The 14,453-nt window shown below is 40.7% G+C and overlaps 1 protein-coding gene across 1 annotated transcript in view; it reads right to left on the bottom strand.

The window, feature by feature from the left end:
* LOC149280152 (protein Shroom2-like) overlaps positions 1 to 14,453 on the bottom strand; it is a 96,140-nt gene that overhangs the window by 32,473 nt on the left and 49,214 nt on the right. The window contains exons 3-5 of the mRNA XM_089500770.1: positions 7,392 to 7,517; positions 4,484 to 7,085; positions 1,454 to 1,566 (exon numbers count right to left, since the gene is read on the bottom strand). Coding sequence (XP_089356896.1) covers positions 1,454 to 1,566; positions 4,484 to 7,085; positions 7,392 to 7,517 — 2,841 coding nt within the window. The remainder of the gene's footprint in view (positions 1 to 1,453; positions 1,567 to 4,483; positions 7,086 to 7,391; positions 7,518 to 14,453) is intronic.

Below are 14,453 nucleotides of genomic sequence, written 5' to 3'. Positions count from 1 at the left end.
TTACTGTTTCTGAACCATAACCCCTAGAGACTAAACCAAGTGTCAGTTAAATTTCATCAGGTGCAAGCAGTCTAGAGCATCGTCACAAGGATCTACAACTTAATCCTAGAACTCGCTATTTCACTATATGAAAAAATACAAAAGAAGAATTTGAAAAATGAAGGCAGCTCATAATCAAACCACACAGTTTTCACATTTTCCATAAAGCCTCAACTTGGTTAGGACTGTCCATCAAGGGTCAACCATGTTCTGCTGGTTGTTACAGCATCTATGGTCACCGATTCTATATACACGCATGGTAATTGTGGAAGCACACTGCCCCTTTACCATTGGAATATGAACATAACAGGGAGGGGTATGGACATGAGAAGGGGAGAAGAAACCCATGATTTGGGCTGACAAGAGAAACCCAGGAGTTGGGTTGAGGTCAGACAGGATGATAGGTGTCCTCACCGATTCCTTGCTTTGTTGATCTATTTACAGCACTGCAGAATATTATGACGCTATACAAAAAAAGAATAATAATCTACATCTCTATGCTGTGGAATAACATAAATTATATATGTCATCGAACTACTGTACCAACCACATAATGCTCTGGTACAGATGTAACCGGTAAATAATCAGGATTGTACAAAGAATCCTATACATGCAACCCCCAATGCCCCCTGCCCTTTCCTTTCTCTACCCTTGGTTCATTCCATTATTTTCCTCCCTGGGGGTCAAATATTTCCTTGGTGGTGAACACACTTTATCACTCTGTATACACAGATACATATAAGCACAGGTATAGAAATAATGGTATCTCTAATTTATTATTCTCACTTTCATGAAATCAGGTCAGTACCATTCCCTGGAGGACGCAGATTTTTTTTTTGTATACATCCCACTTATGGCAGATTTTACGCATTATAGAATTAAACATGCAGTATTCTGCACCCCCCTTTCTCTGGCTCAGTCTCCTACACAGTAATGCAAATCAAATATATTCTAGTAGACGGCTACTACACATAGGCAAAAAAGGCACAGAACACAAGCTACTTGTAAACGCAGACAAAAAGCTCTTGTCTGTTAGTTGTATGATACAGCTCATAAAATAACCCACACAAATGTCTGTACATATTTTATGTATTTAGTAACATCCACAAAATATGTTGGGGTTTTTCTTATTAAAGGTATATGAATTGGGACCGTTTGAACCAGAACGTCCTTAATGAAGCTTGCTGGATTTCAGGAATTCAATTTGGTTTGTTAGCAATGTAAATCTTCAATGTAAAGCTTTTCATCCTTTTGTGTCTGTATCCATAAATCAGACTATGTCTTGGCTAGCAACATATTATGACGAGACGTGAACCATTCATTCACTGTCCAAAGCATTGCAGGACTTCCTCACCAGTGCCTTTTGTACTTTTGTAGCCCTGACCTTGATTAGAAGAACAGGAACGCGTCTTACCTTACAGAAGAGCCCTCTCTGCTGCTGCTGCTGCTGTACTGTGTCAGGGAAGCCGTCTCAGAGCTCTCCCTTGCAATGCCTGCTGGCTGTTTTTTTGAATCGACAATTTCTCCCTGTAGGGGAAAAAAATGAAAAGATTTCAAAGCGCAGTCAGACACTCAGTCATCGAGTTACAGGATGGAGAAAATGTGTTATTATGGAAGCCTTTATTTGTGGGTTTGGTCTGCTTCAGTGTACATGAAGCCAGCTAAGCGCTGTCCTATCATGCTGGTTTGGCTCGAAGTGTAGCAACCACACCACATGACTCTCCATGAACTCACAATTTGCAGTGCTTTCCCCTATTATTCATTCAGTGCTCTTATCTCGAAGCAAAATGTAAACAGCACAAGATTGAGAGCCAAGAAAAGTTCAAACACTTGTAGCCTCTTAATTTGTAGAACGTTGGACTCTACAACTATATAAAAAAGTGAGTAACATTGAATAAGAAGTGTAAATTAATGAACTAGGAGATGTTCTAAATATTAGACCTGCATATTGTGGAACCCAATCCCATCAGAACTTCCACATGTATAACATTACAACTGGAAACCTTTTACAACCTATCAACTGTTTTTTTGCCTTTTCTTTTACAGACTTCAATGACTCCCAAAATGAAGACCCAGGGATATAGAATGTATAGCATGGGATATACTGACCTCTTCTTTCTAACATAAAGACTATTCCAAATATCTTAAAGTTTAGGTGGGACGTTTAGGGACACAATTGCCTTGTAAGGTAGCCTACTGAAAGTCTCATAGAAACCATCAGAATGTTGACTCTTCTGCAGGGTAACAGCACTGAGCACTTGGAAAAGATGATCAGTGATGCAAGCACAGTTTGACAAAGTATGCAATGCTAGTCTTTCTTGGTAGAAAATTGTAAAACACCTCTTTATTAATATATTGGAGGTTTTGAAGGGTGATAGACAGGGGATGTTCAAATGTAGACACAATTTTGTGAGGCAAAACTAAATTGTGAATGTGCATAGCTTCAACATATGGAAATCTGTCGATATCTAAGTGTAATATTGATGCTTCTTCTGGCCAACCAATGTTCTCCACCTATACCTACTATGTGCTAGACCAGCGGTCACAAAGTCCTTGTTGGCTGCAAACAGGGCGCAATTTGAGCTTGAGAACAGGCAGCTCAAGTCAAACCTATTACGCTATTTGTTCTGATGCAAGGCTACACAAGACTAGTAGCCTGTCTGTGGCCTCTGAGGTCTGGATTTGTAGGCCCTGTGCTAAGTCATTCAAGGTTTTGAGCATGGGGTGCATAAGATATCAGTCCTTGCATTTTTTATCATTAGTATGGTTTAAGAAAGGTTATTTAATATAATTATAACCATTTGAACCATTACAGATCTGTTTCGTACGAGAAGTGTCAATCTGAGAAAGTCGCTCAAGCGAAAAGTAGCAAACTTTTTGTGGGAGGAAAAAAAAACTAATTTTAATATTTATTTGGACTAAGTAAGATCTTTGAGGAAAGATCGCAATTTCGTGACAAAACAGACTGTCATCATATGGAATTTAAAGCAAGATACTGTGTTACACTTAATATGCTTTTATGTTCCAGGGGGACTGAATCGAATTACTGTGATGTGTTATATTATGAGGCAGAACTCTTATTCAGGGCACCAGGCTTAACAATAGATGGATGAACACTGCTCTGGTGGTACACTAACAACAGTTTTATAGTAAAATAATGAAGTTTCCACTATACTAAATGAATAAAAATGAAATGTATCCACACTAAAACTGCAAATATGTATTATTTAAAGACAGTAGTCAATAAAATAAATTGCCTGATGGGGATTTTAATAATTACATGGAGTATGGTAAATAAATTTAATGATAAGTGGGTCAATATATTTTACTTGAACTGGATTTTTCTTTTTTTTTTGGAGGGTGTAGACTGATTATTTTTCAAGAATATCTCTAATGGGACAACGTGGGCCCTACAACCCCTACAACATTATATAAAAGGAAACATTAACTGGGAATAATAATGGGCCTTCCTCACTTTAAACTATTTAAAATGACTGCTTTGTTGGTAGGGTGCCTATAACTATACACAGTAAGGCAGGGCTTGACAAATTTGTTGTGAATCTAGGCACCAGCTAAAAAAATTAGGCGCCAGGATTTTTTTAAAACTAACAGTTGGTTAGGACTGATCTAATCATCATCAGCCCACTTACTAAACTCACAGCATTTGACCTGGAAGCACCCTGGACTTCCAGGTCAGTGCTGTCAGGGCTTCCAGGCAGACCACCAGCAGCAGAGCCCCTTACAAAATGGGAATTAACCCCTAAATGCCGCGGCATTGAAGGGGTTAACGCTGCACTGTCGCTCTCATGGAGCGATCAGGCAGCAGGGGGTGTTGTGTCAGGTCCCACACTTGTGTGGGGACCCAATCAACACACAACCCCCTTCCCTGAAGCTGCCTGTGGCAGCTGAAAACACGATTGCTGGTTTTCCTGCAACCGTGTTTTCAGCCTACAGGATCACTCCGTGGGAGTGGTCTCAGGCTTGGGGGCGGGTTCGAAGTGGCTGTGCTGTCTGCCCAGACTCCTGGATTTTTTGCAGATGTAAGAGGCTGACAAACACCTAGGCGCCAGGACAAAATTCTCTGTCGCCATGGCGACCTGGCGCCTGGGATTTGTCGAGCCCTGCAGTAAGGTTCATAAAGTTTAACCTTTACAGACCATCCTTAATTGCACTGTACCACATGTTGGCAAACAAACTATAATTATGTCTAAAAGGGTTAAAATCCATTTGTGACATCAGTGGAGGTCAGATTTAGCCCTGATTTTGCCAATGTTTGAATTAAAGTGCATGCCAATTAATAAATCCAGACCACCCTTAAATGCATACACAACCAACTTGACCTTGATTATTCCCCAACATATTTCAAGCACACAAGTCAACAGAGGACACAACCAATTTGTATATAGTTGGACTGCATAGTTAGTGAGAGATATTTAAAGCTTACCTGTGCATAAAAATCTGTTGTAGGCGATGACCTGGACCTCTCATGAATGTACTGTGCTTTTTGATTCTGCTCAAGGCCAGCATCCAGAATGTTGTCAGCTGAATGGCATCTCCCAGAATTCTTTCTCTCCAAAGGTTTTTTCTGTTCTTTCCAAGATGCTTGGTATTCAGCAAATGTCCCTAACCTTTGCGGCTGTTCAGATGAAATATTATCAGTACTCCTACTAGTAACATCCTGAAATTGTTCGGTGGGATTCTTCTTCCGTTCAAATAAGTTTGCAGGTCCCAATGATACAGCCCGAGCCCTCTTGTCATGCCAGGGTTCTGGAGGTTCTTTTTCAATCTCTTTAATATGGTGTGCACCATTTCTTACATCTGCCTGGTGGAGTGGGATTGGTTTGGGGACATGTTTTGGCTGTGAAGATTTGCTGGTCTCTTCAAAAAATTTCCATCTGTCTGCAAAAGATCCCACAGCTTCTTTGGTTGCACCAGCACTGTGATAATAATGATCGTCTTCATAAATGCCAACTTCATTAATTTTCTCAGGCTCTGAATAGGATCTGAGTTTTTGCTGGGCAGTAAACCGTTTTCTCCCTCCTATACGAGATATATTTTGAGAACTGTTAGAGACTACATTTTGCTTTGATGGAATCTGATCTGTAGACGAAGGAGATGTTTCTGGTGAATATACAGACATGGACATATTTGCGCTATGGATTCTACGTTCGGGAGAAACTGAAGGATGTTCCACCAAACTAGGCTCAAGGTCTCGTCTTTGAAAAGATGTAGCCCTTAAGACTCTTGCCTGAGCCTCCTTTAGATGGTTCTTGTATGTACTTGAAAATGAACCATCCGAAGGAGGATTCATGTTTTCCACAGAATCTTGACTCCAATTTTCTGAATTCTCCATTTCACTGGTATCTGTCAAGGTTGCGGTACTTTTGCTCTTCTGCAAACGTGCTCGCCTCTGCTGAATTTCATTCCGTAGGGTTGTTGCAAAACGGTCACTCCTACGTGATTGCTTGCCTCCGTCTAAGAAGGGCTCCTTTTCTTTTCCAGTTTCTGAAAAACTACCAGAGCATTTTCTTCCTTCCTGAGCTAAGGAATGCAGCATAGGTGTGACTTGAGGGTTTATCTTTTCTCCTTCTTCAGCCCAACTACATTTTCGCTGATGTGATCTGTGCTTACTGTTTAAGGCATTATTATCTGTATAGCCATGATGTGCAAAATTTTGGTTGTTATACTCGTCTTTGAAATAATCTGTATTTTTCTTTTGAGTGAATGTTGCATTATTACTGAAGTGGCCGTCACTTTTCTCAGATATCTTTAGGTTAAATGTTTCACAGTTTTCTAGGGAAGGTTCACAAATTTGTTGAGGTAGAAAGTGACCTGTCACTTGGGTGTAAGTGGCCACGTTTTCATGATGAACAGATGGTCTATCAGAACTTGTTTGTGGTTTACTATGGTCCTCTTTATAATGATGCGCTGTGGTTTCCTGAGGTGGCTGTTTTGTACTGACATTGTTAATACGGCTCTGGCTACTGTTATCCACCTTCTGTTTTCCACTGTTGTTGTCCAAAGAAGAACCAGAGACTCTGGCTTGATGTTGAGTATACAGAAGAGATGACTCAGCCAATTCAGGGTAACCTGGATAATAAGATATTTGTTGCTGCTGTGGTTTATGTGAAACAGACGCTCTTGTATTTTGATAAAAAGTGCTTTCATCACTGTATTGCCGCTGGTGATGATGATTGTAAGTAGGTTGCGCATATCGGACATCGTTGGTGGATAAAGACTGCAATCTGCTGGCATTGGGTGCATTGTTATGATATCTGTCATTGTGGGAGGATGCACCTTGATTAAAATTGTCAGTGTGGTAAGAATTACTAATTCTCCTCATATCTGCTGAAGTCCTGTCAGTAACTTTTACAAGTCTTTGTTGGTAATCAGGGATCTCAGGGTTCAGGTCAGACCTTTGGTGAGGCATATTTGCAACAGTAAAGTGCTGTGTGCTTGGTGTAATGTCTGAGTGGGCAATTCCAGAAGGCTTCTCATGACTTTTTGTTGCTGCATAGCTATCACTGCGTAGAGGTGGAAGCGGGGGAGGAGGGGAAGAAGTAGTTTTTTTCGTATCAGGAACATACCAAACTGGTCCAAAGTTGGATCTGCTGGAATGTCTACCATCAGTTATTTCATCCGTCCTCTGTGTTTTATTAGATTCATAAACGTTGGGAGGAGTTTGGTATACTGGTTTATCTTCACTTTCTCTATATTCATTCAAAAGCTGACTTGCTTTGCCATACCCTTGCTTTGTATTATCCCATTCATCGACTGTATACAGAATGTTGTCAGTTGAAGTAGAACCAGATTTAGACAGGATGTGATCAGGGTTCATAAAACTAGTTGAAAAAGAGCCATAGGCTGAATCTCTCTTATTTTGGTTTCCTAAATGATCTATACTGTTATTAGATTTAGCAGAGGAGAGTCTTCCAAACTGATAGGTTTGATCAATACTGTCCATACTACCCATGGAGCTAAAGTGTCCGGAGGTCCTCTGCAAATTTGTTTGCTCCCAAGGGTTTGTCAGGTCATGAGATGAAGAGCTATGGAAGAACAAAAGCAAATTGGCACAATTAATTAGAATGTCAGCTCATCGTTTAATGATTTGTGGGAGAACTGTAATCACAGGTCTGTTTCTTCTAAGACAATATTTTTGGTAATAAATTAGAATTTCAGTCTGACTACCACCACTTTTTCAAACTTCACACCAGAATTACTTTTAATGCATAACCACTATCCATGGGAATATTTTATTACATATTTTAATATGCCTAAAGACGTGACCCAAGTGCTCTTGAAAGCATCACAATAATGCACTCATTGAAACTGAAATTTCCTTAGAGGTATACCTGGAGTGGTATTTGGAATTCCAGGAAGAACCGACACTGGAATTAGACAGCTGTGGGGTCTCCATCGGATTTTCAAGAAACTTTGCCGAATGCCAGGAATGCGGCCTACATGCAATGTCATTTCTCCTGAAACACAGTAACAAAAAAAGGAATGTTAAACATTTTAATAAACTGTAACTGTAAAAGTACAGGTTTATATAATTTAGAAAATATGGTTAACAGCTTGCTCTGGGAATTTAAAGGTGCTGTTCCACCAAGCCTTCTGAATTTAACCTATCATTTCTAGTACAGTTGAATGCCAAAACCCTTCTCAGAAATTATGTTATCGTGTAAACGTTTGCAAGGCACTCTTGTCATGTCTCATTATCTTCCCTCCCTCCATCTCCACTCCACTACCTGAATTCTCTATCACCATTAACAACACAACAATCTCTCCTACTAACCAGGCCCGATGCCTTGGGGTCATCCTTGACTCAAACCTCTCCTTCATCCCTCACATTCAGTCCCTCGCCAGATCCTGCCGCCTGCACCTAAAAAACATCTCTCGTATCCGCCCATTCCTCACCCAAGAATCCACAAAAACTCTGGTTCATTCACTTATCATTTCCCGTCTTGACTACTGCAACACTCTTCTGGTTGGCATTCCACTGTCTCGACTCTCTCCACTACAGTCTATCCTTAATGCCGCTGCTAGGCTCATCTTCCTTGCACGTCGCTCCTCTTCTGCTTCCCCCCTCTGTGAAACCCTCCACTGGCTTCCGATTACCTTTAGAATTAAATTTAAGATCCTGGTACTGACATATAAGGCCATCCACAATACCGCTCCTCCGTACATTTCTGACCTCATTAGCAAATACTCTCCTACTCGATCCCTACGTTCCTCCCATGGGCTAAGGCTCTCCTCCTCACTCATCACCTCTTCCTTTTCCCGTCTACAAGATTTCACTCGAGCTGCCCCATATCCCTGGAATCTGCTCCCAAGGAACCTTCAGAATTCACCCTCCCTCCCGACATTCAAGAAACATCTAAAAACCCACTTCTTCAGAGAAGCATACCATCTTAGCTGCTAGAACATCCTTGTCATTGATACAACCCCCACAATACCTCTCACCCTTTCTCTATGCCTTATGTTTATCACCCCATTTTCCCTCTAGATTGTAAGCTTGCGAGCAGGGCTCTCTCCACCAAATGTATCGGTTTGTCTTAGTCTGTCAATTCTTGTCTTGTCATATCCCTTGAATTTATGTATTGTATTAAGCGCTGCGTAAACTGTTGGCGCTATATAAATAAAAGATAATAATAATAATAATAATAATGTGACAAAAAAGTAGGAACTGATAAGTTGGTACCATAGACATTGGAAAAGCTTCCTTAAAATGTGCTAAAAATACATTTTTATGCCATTTATATCAGAGGAAAGGAAAAATAAGGATATAATTGAGTGAAAATAATGTTTTTCTTTTGTGGAACAAAACCTTTAACACAAACAACCTTAAATATTAGCTGTTCTATGCAATAATGTGTTAATGAATTTCGGCAGTGATTAAAACATACCAATACCCATGATTTTTTTCAATAAGGATTGTATGGATTGTATGTGACATCTGAAATTACCGTGTTAACATTCAGATGTTTGAAATAGTTATCCAATCAGGCTCTGTTTGCATACTCCAACCAATTTACCAATACCAATAGTATTTTAATGCTCAAAGAAAAAAAATCTCATTTAAGCTCACAGTGGTTATACTTTGTACAATATTGCCTATGGTTGGAAGTCTTGTCATAAACCGTCTAATGATTAGGTCCATTGAAAACATATGGACTGATAGAAACAGAGACCACAGATCCATCAAGCATGAGACCCCAAGCAAGTACGGGCTAATTTCCAAACGTTAAAGTTCTGCAACATATTAGGCAATTTAAAGACAATTAAAAGTAGGTTAATGAGGTATCTATCACATCAGCACATAACCTGTTCAAACCTGCTCTTTTTAGGTAACTTCTAACTGCTGAGGTTTGGACCACCCAGAAATGATCAGAAACCGGGTTCTATTACATCTTCCCAGGTTAAGACAGAAAATAGTTAGGTGCTTGGTAATACACTTTAAAAGGATCAGTGTAGTCAATGGAATTCAAAATTTTCTCTAATGCATCTTTAAGGAATTCTGCCTTATAAATATAAGCCTTAAATTGGATAACACATTGCGGAACATGTATGTTAAGTATTCCAAAGTCTGCCAAAGGCGTATGCAAAGAAATGCCTTCTACATCAACTTGTATCTAAAGTTTTAGAAACTAACATATATTATAATAGTGATTTACAAATGTTGTTCCATGTGTTCCATTGAGTCTAACACATCCATAACTAAATGCAGCATCAGCAACATAATATCTATTACTGGTGAATGACCAATTATTTCCTAGAAATATATATTTAACCATTTGCCATATTCATAATGTTGCTGGGAACACTTAATTACCACGTGATACAAAAACAGATACTAATAGGTTGTTGCTAGTGAAGCTAAATCGACATCTTTATATGAATAAACATTTTCAAGAAATAATGAAATCTGCTTAGGTTTTACCAACAAACTAATGTTCAATTAATATTTGCCTAAGTGGAACAGCACCTTTTGTTAATTTGTTTCCATATATAAATCTAGGAGATAGAAGAAGCTGACCCAGGGTCCCCGGGAAAGCAGGACTTTACCCCACAGACTCCGTGTCAAACCTACATAGTTCCCAGGCCTTGGTACTTCCATATAAATGGCAGAGTCACAGGGTCAAAGTTCCCCTTATATGCCATAGCTGTGGTGTGAAAGCCTATAAAATATTGGACCTTTTCACTTAACATTTTCCGGAGGTGACAAATGACTTAAGAATATAGTAATTGAGGTATGCCTCCATTTTCTTATTTGGAGAAGACCTTGTGAGGCTCATCATCATATACAAGGGAACATTGCAAAGTACCATGCCATAATAATGCTAAAACTGCAACATGAACCCTATTAAGCAACTGATATCAAGTATAAATACATATCACGGATATAGAAGACTTACAACAAGAACAAATGATAAAATTTGTGAGTACAACTGCCATTGTCCCCTCTTAGGCATAACATGGAGGTGGATGATGGGAGATGTATTCCAGTAAGAGCAGGGATTGATAAGGGGTGGTCGCTCTAGACACACAACAAAGGACCAGTGGTGACACAGAAGGGGACAATGTTCTAGGATTCTCCTACAAGCAGGAAGTTCACTCACTCCACTGTGATCAAAATGCAGCATGCTACACATCTTTACTATACCTCATAGAACTCCTTAAGATCTTCATTAGAAAATTTCTGGCCACAAGAACATCGTTATCTGATGGCATTGTCTGTCTTATAATATTCACCACCACTTTTCTCCTCCTGAGCAGCCCGTCAATAAGAGGAACAAACCGGCATGGGTTATACAACAAACACCACATAATATCTATTTACATTGGCACAGGATCCCGCAAACTTTCTTGGATTTGCAATCCAAAGAGTTTATGATGACACACATAATAAACATACTACTGTATACCTTTAGACCGTTTATGCAAAGATACAACACATATCCTCAGTAAAGCAGCAGGGAAGTGGATTTTGTTGACGGTATCAGAATATGAGAAGTCCATCAATGTGACAGATTTCTCTTTTGATGTTTTTAATATTAAAGATTTTGTTCCACATTTCTATGCAATCCAAGGGCTTGTATATACATTGGATACACAAACGTGCTTTGTTCCGTCAACTTTTCTGCAGTTAAAGATATATAGTTTTTTGGTATACAGGACCGGGGAAAGTAGAAGGAGGCAAACAAAAGTGTAATTACCTTGGTTGCAAGTAGAGCAGAACAATAGTGCCTTAAACAGTTGTGAACCACCCTATTGTTTCTGTTTTTTCACCGTGTTTTGAAAGCATTAAAATAAATGAAATTCAGAAGCTACCCAACAGGTTTGGTTTGATTTACATACTAAGTTGTCCAGCGTTCAATAGTCCCATCCTGCCTTCTTCTGGTCTACAAAGAGCACTGCAAGTCCCTTAAATCAATCAAGTCTCTAAAGAACCACAGTATTACCAGCATTAGAACACGTTTCTTTAAGACAATACATTCATTAAGCCATCATTCCTGTTCTCGTTGGACACCTGGTGAGGACCAGAGCACTAATTATTTTTCTAGACTTGTAGATGAATAATTTCATCCATTGTCTACAACCTGTATCCTGAAACTACGTGTATTTGAAAAGAGGCAGGGTTTTTTCTAGCAACTACAGTCACTATGTTACTAAAAACTGGTTATCAACACACTAAATATGCTGATAGCCAAAAAAGTTAAATGTTCTATACATCATGTATACATAAATCTGTTGCATTTGGTGCCATGCAAACAGAATATTGCTAATTTGTGCGGCTAAATATATTTAAGACAACACATGTCACTTATAACATATAGAATGAATAAAGGTTTTTACTACTTTCAAACACCAGGGGGAGCCAGAGAGCTCCCCAACCTTCTCTCCACTGGACAATTGGTGAACTAACCAGTAAACAAGGAATCTTCCTGCTTTATTCCTATTCTGGCATTCAACAGGTTAATCAATATACATCTATTTGGCATCACAAAAACATGGAAAGGTGCCAATAAATACTACATAAAAAAACTCATACCAGATTGTGTGGTATATAGGGCTGCAACTAACGATTATTTTAATAATCGATTAGTTGGCCGATTAATCGGATAAAAAATTTTTTATTTTTTTTTCAATTTAAAATAATGTAATAAAAAACGTACAATTTACACTTTCATCTCTTTATCACAATGGCCTCTCTCTATTCACCTTATTTTACTGACATAATAATAAAAGCTACAAGAACCCAAACACAGTGTTTCTCAAACTAGGTTTTAATACAAAGTTATTAGTAAATATTAATTCATATGTTAACTATTTTTCATATTTAATAAAAACTATGAGAAAAAAGCCTTGCATATATTTTCTTTTATTTACCAAACTGCCCCCAGTTATGCCCATCTGACCCCCAGCTTGCCACTCTGCCCCCATATATGCCTTATACCTCTTATATGCCAGTGATATGCAACTGAGCCCCCTGATATACCTTTTACCCCCAGATATGTTTTATGCCCCCTGATATGCCTAATATCGATATGCCTTATACCACTGAGCCCCCTGATATACCTTTTACCCCCAGATATGTTTTATGCCCCCCTGATATGCCTAATATGGATATGCCTTATACCCCCTATATGCCCTGAAATTCATAATACCCCCCATACACCACTATAACTCACCCATACACCACTCTGGCTCCTCCCCCTCCCATACACCACTCTGGCTCCTCCCCCCTCCCATACACCACTCTGGCTCCTGCCCCTCCCATACACCACTCTGGCTCCTGCCCCTCCCATACACCACTCTGGCTCCTCCCCCCTCCCATACACCACTCTGGCTCCTGCCCCTCCCATACACCACTCTGGCTCCTGCCCCTCCCATACACCACTCTGGCTCCTCCCCCTCCCATACATCACTTTGGCTCCTCCCCATACAGCACTTTGGCTCCTCCCCCTCCCATACATCACTTTGCCTCCTCCCCCCTCCCATACATCACTTTGCCTCCTCCCCCCTCCCTGTACAAGTCACTAGTCAGACCACACATGGAATACTGTGTACAGTACTGGGCACCAGTGTACAAGAAAGATATAGTGGAGCTGGAGAGGGTTCAAAGACGGGCAACCAGAGTAATAAGGGGAATGGGAGGACTACAGTACCCAGAAAGATTATCAGAATTGGGGTTATTTAGTTTGGAAAAAAGACGGCTTAGGGGGGACTTAATAACTATGTATAAATATATAAGGGGACAGTACAGAGATCACTCCCAGGACCTATTTATACCCAGGACTGTATCTATAACAAGGGGACATCATCTACGGCTGGAGGAAAGAAGGTTTCTACACCAGCACAGACGGGGGTTCTTTACAGTAAGAGCGGTGAGATTATGGAACTCTCTGCCAGAGGAAGTGGTGATGGTAAACTCAATAAAAGAGTTCAAAAGGAGCCTGGACGTGTTTCTTGAAAGCAATAATATTACAAGTTATGGATATTAGATTAATAGGGACAGAACGTTGATCCAGGGATTTATTCTGATTGCCATATTTGGAGTCGGGAAGGAATTTTCCCCCTGGTATGGGGCAATTGGCATCTGCTTCATAAGGGTTTTTTGCCTTCCTCTGGATCAACACAGTAGGGACACAATATGTATATAGGTTGAACTTGATGGACTTTGGTCTTTTTTCAACCTTATGAACTATGTTACTATGTTACTATGTTACTTTGCCCCCTCCCATACTCCACTCTGGCTCCCCCCCTCCCATACACCACTCTGCCTCCCCCCCTCCCATACACCACTCTGCCTCCTCCCATACACCACTCTGCCTCCTCCCCCCTCCCATACTCCACTCTGCCTCCTGTCAGCCACAGAGGTTCACAAGACACCAGGGACCCGGGTAGAGAGGCAGAGTGCCGTATGGGAGGGGGAGGAGCCAGAGTGGTGTATGGGAGGGTGGCTCCCATACACCCCTCTGACTCCTCCCCCCTCCCATACACCGCTCTGCCTCTCTACCCGGCTCCGTTACTGACAGGAACTTTCACTGCAGCTTCATAGAAGCCTCAGCGTAAGTGAAGGTGAGTAACGGAGGCTGTCTGTGCGATGCAGACCCCCACCGGCTGACAGAGAGGATGATTCTCTGTCAGCCGGTGGGGGTCTAAACAATGCGCACAGACAGCCTCCGTTACTGCCCTTCACTTACGCTGAGGCTTCTATGAAGTCAGTAACGGAGCCGGGTAGAGAGGCAGAGTGATGTATGGGAGGGGGGAGGAGTCAGAGGGGTGTATGGGAGGGGGAGAGAGACGGAAGTGAGAGACCGGCCGACAGTGAGGGGAATACAGGTCCCCTGCAGCGTTGCGGGGGATCTGGAGTCTAGTGTTATAATCCGATCTCTGTTTGAGATAAAAAT

The sequence above is a fragment of the Sceloporus occidentalis genome, unplaced genomic scaffold (genome assembly GCF_023333645.1).
Source record: "Sceloporus occidentalis isolate IW3139 unplaced genomic scaffold, rSceOcc1.0.p SCAF_159, whole genome shotgun sequence".
Classification (NCBI taxonomy): Eukaryota; Metazoa; Chordata; class Lepidosauria; order Squamata; family Phrynosomatidae; genus Sceloporus; species Sceloporus occidentalis.
The sequence above is the reverse complement of the archived record's forward strand: the minus strand, read 5'-3'. Positions and strand labels throughout refer to the sequence as shown.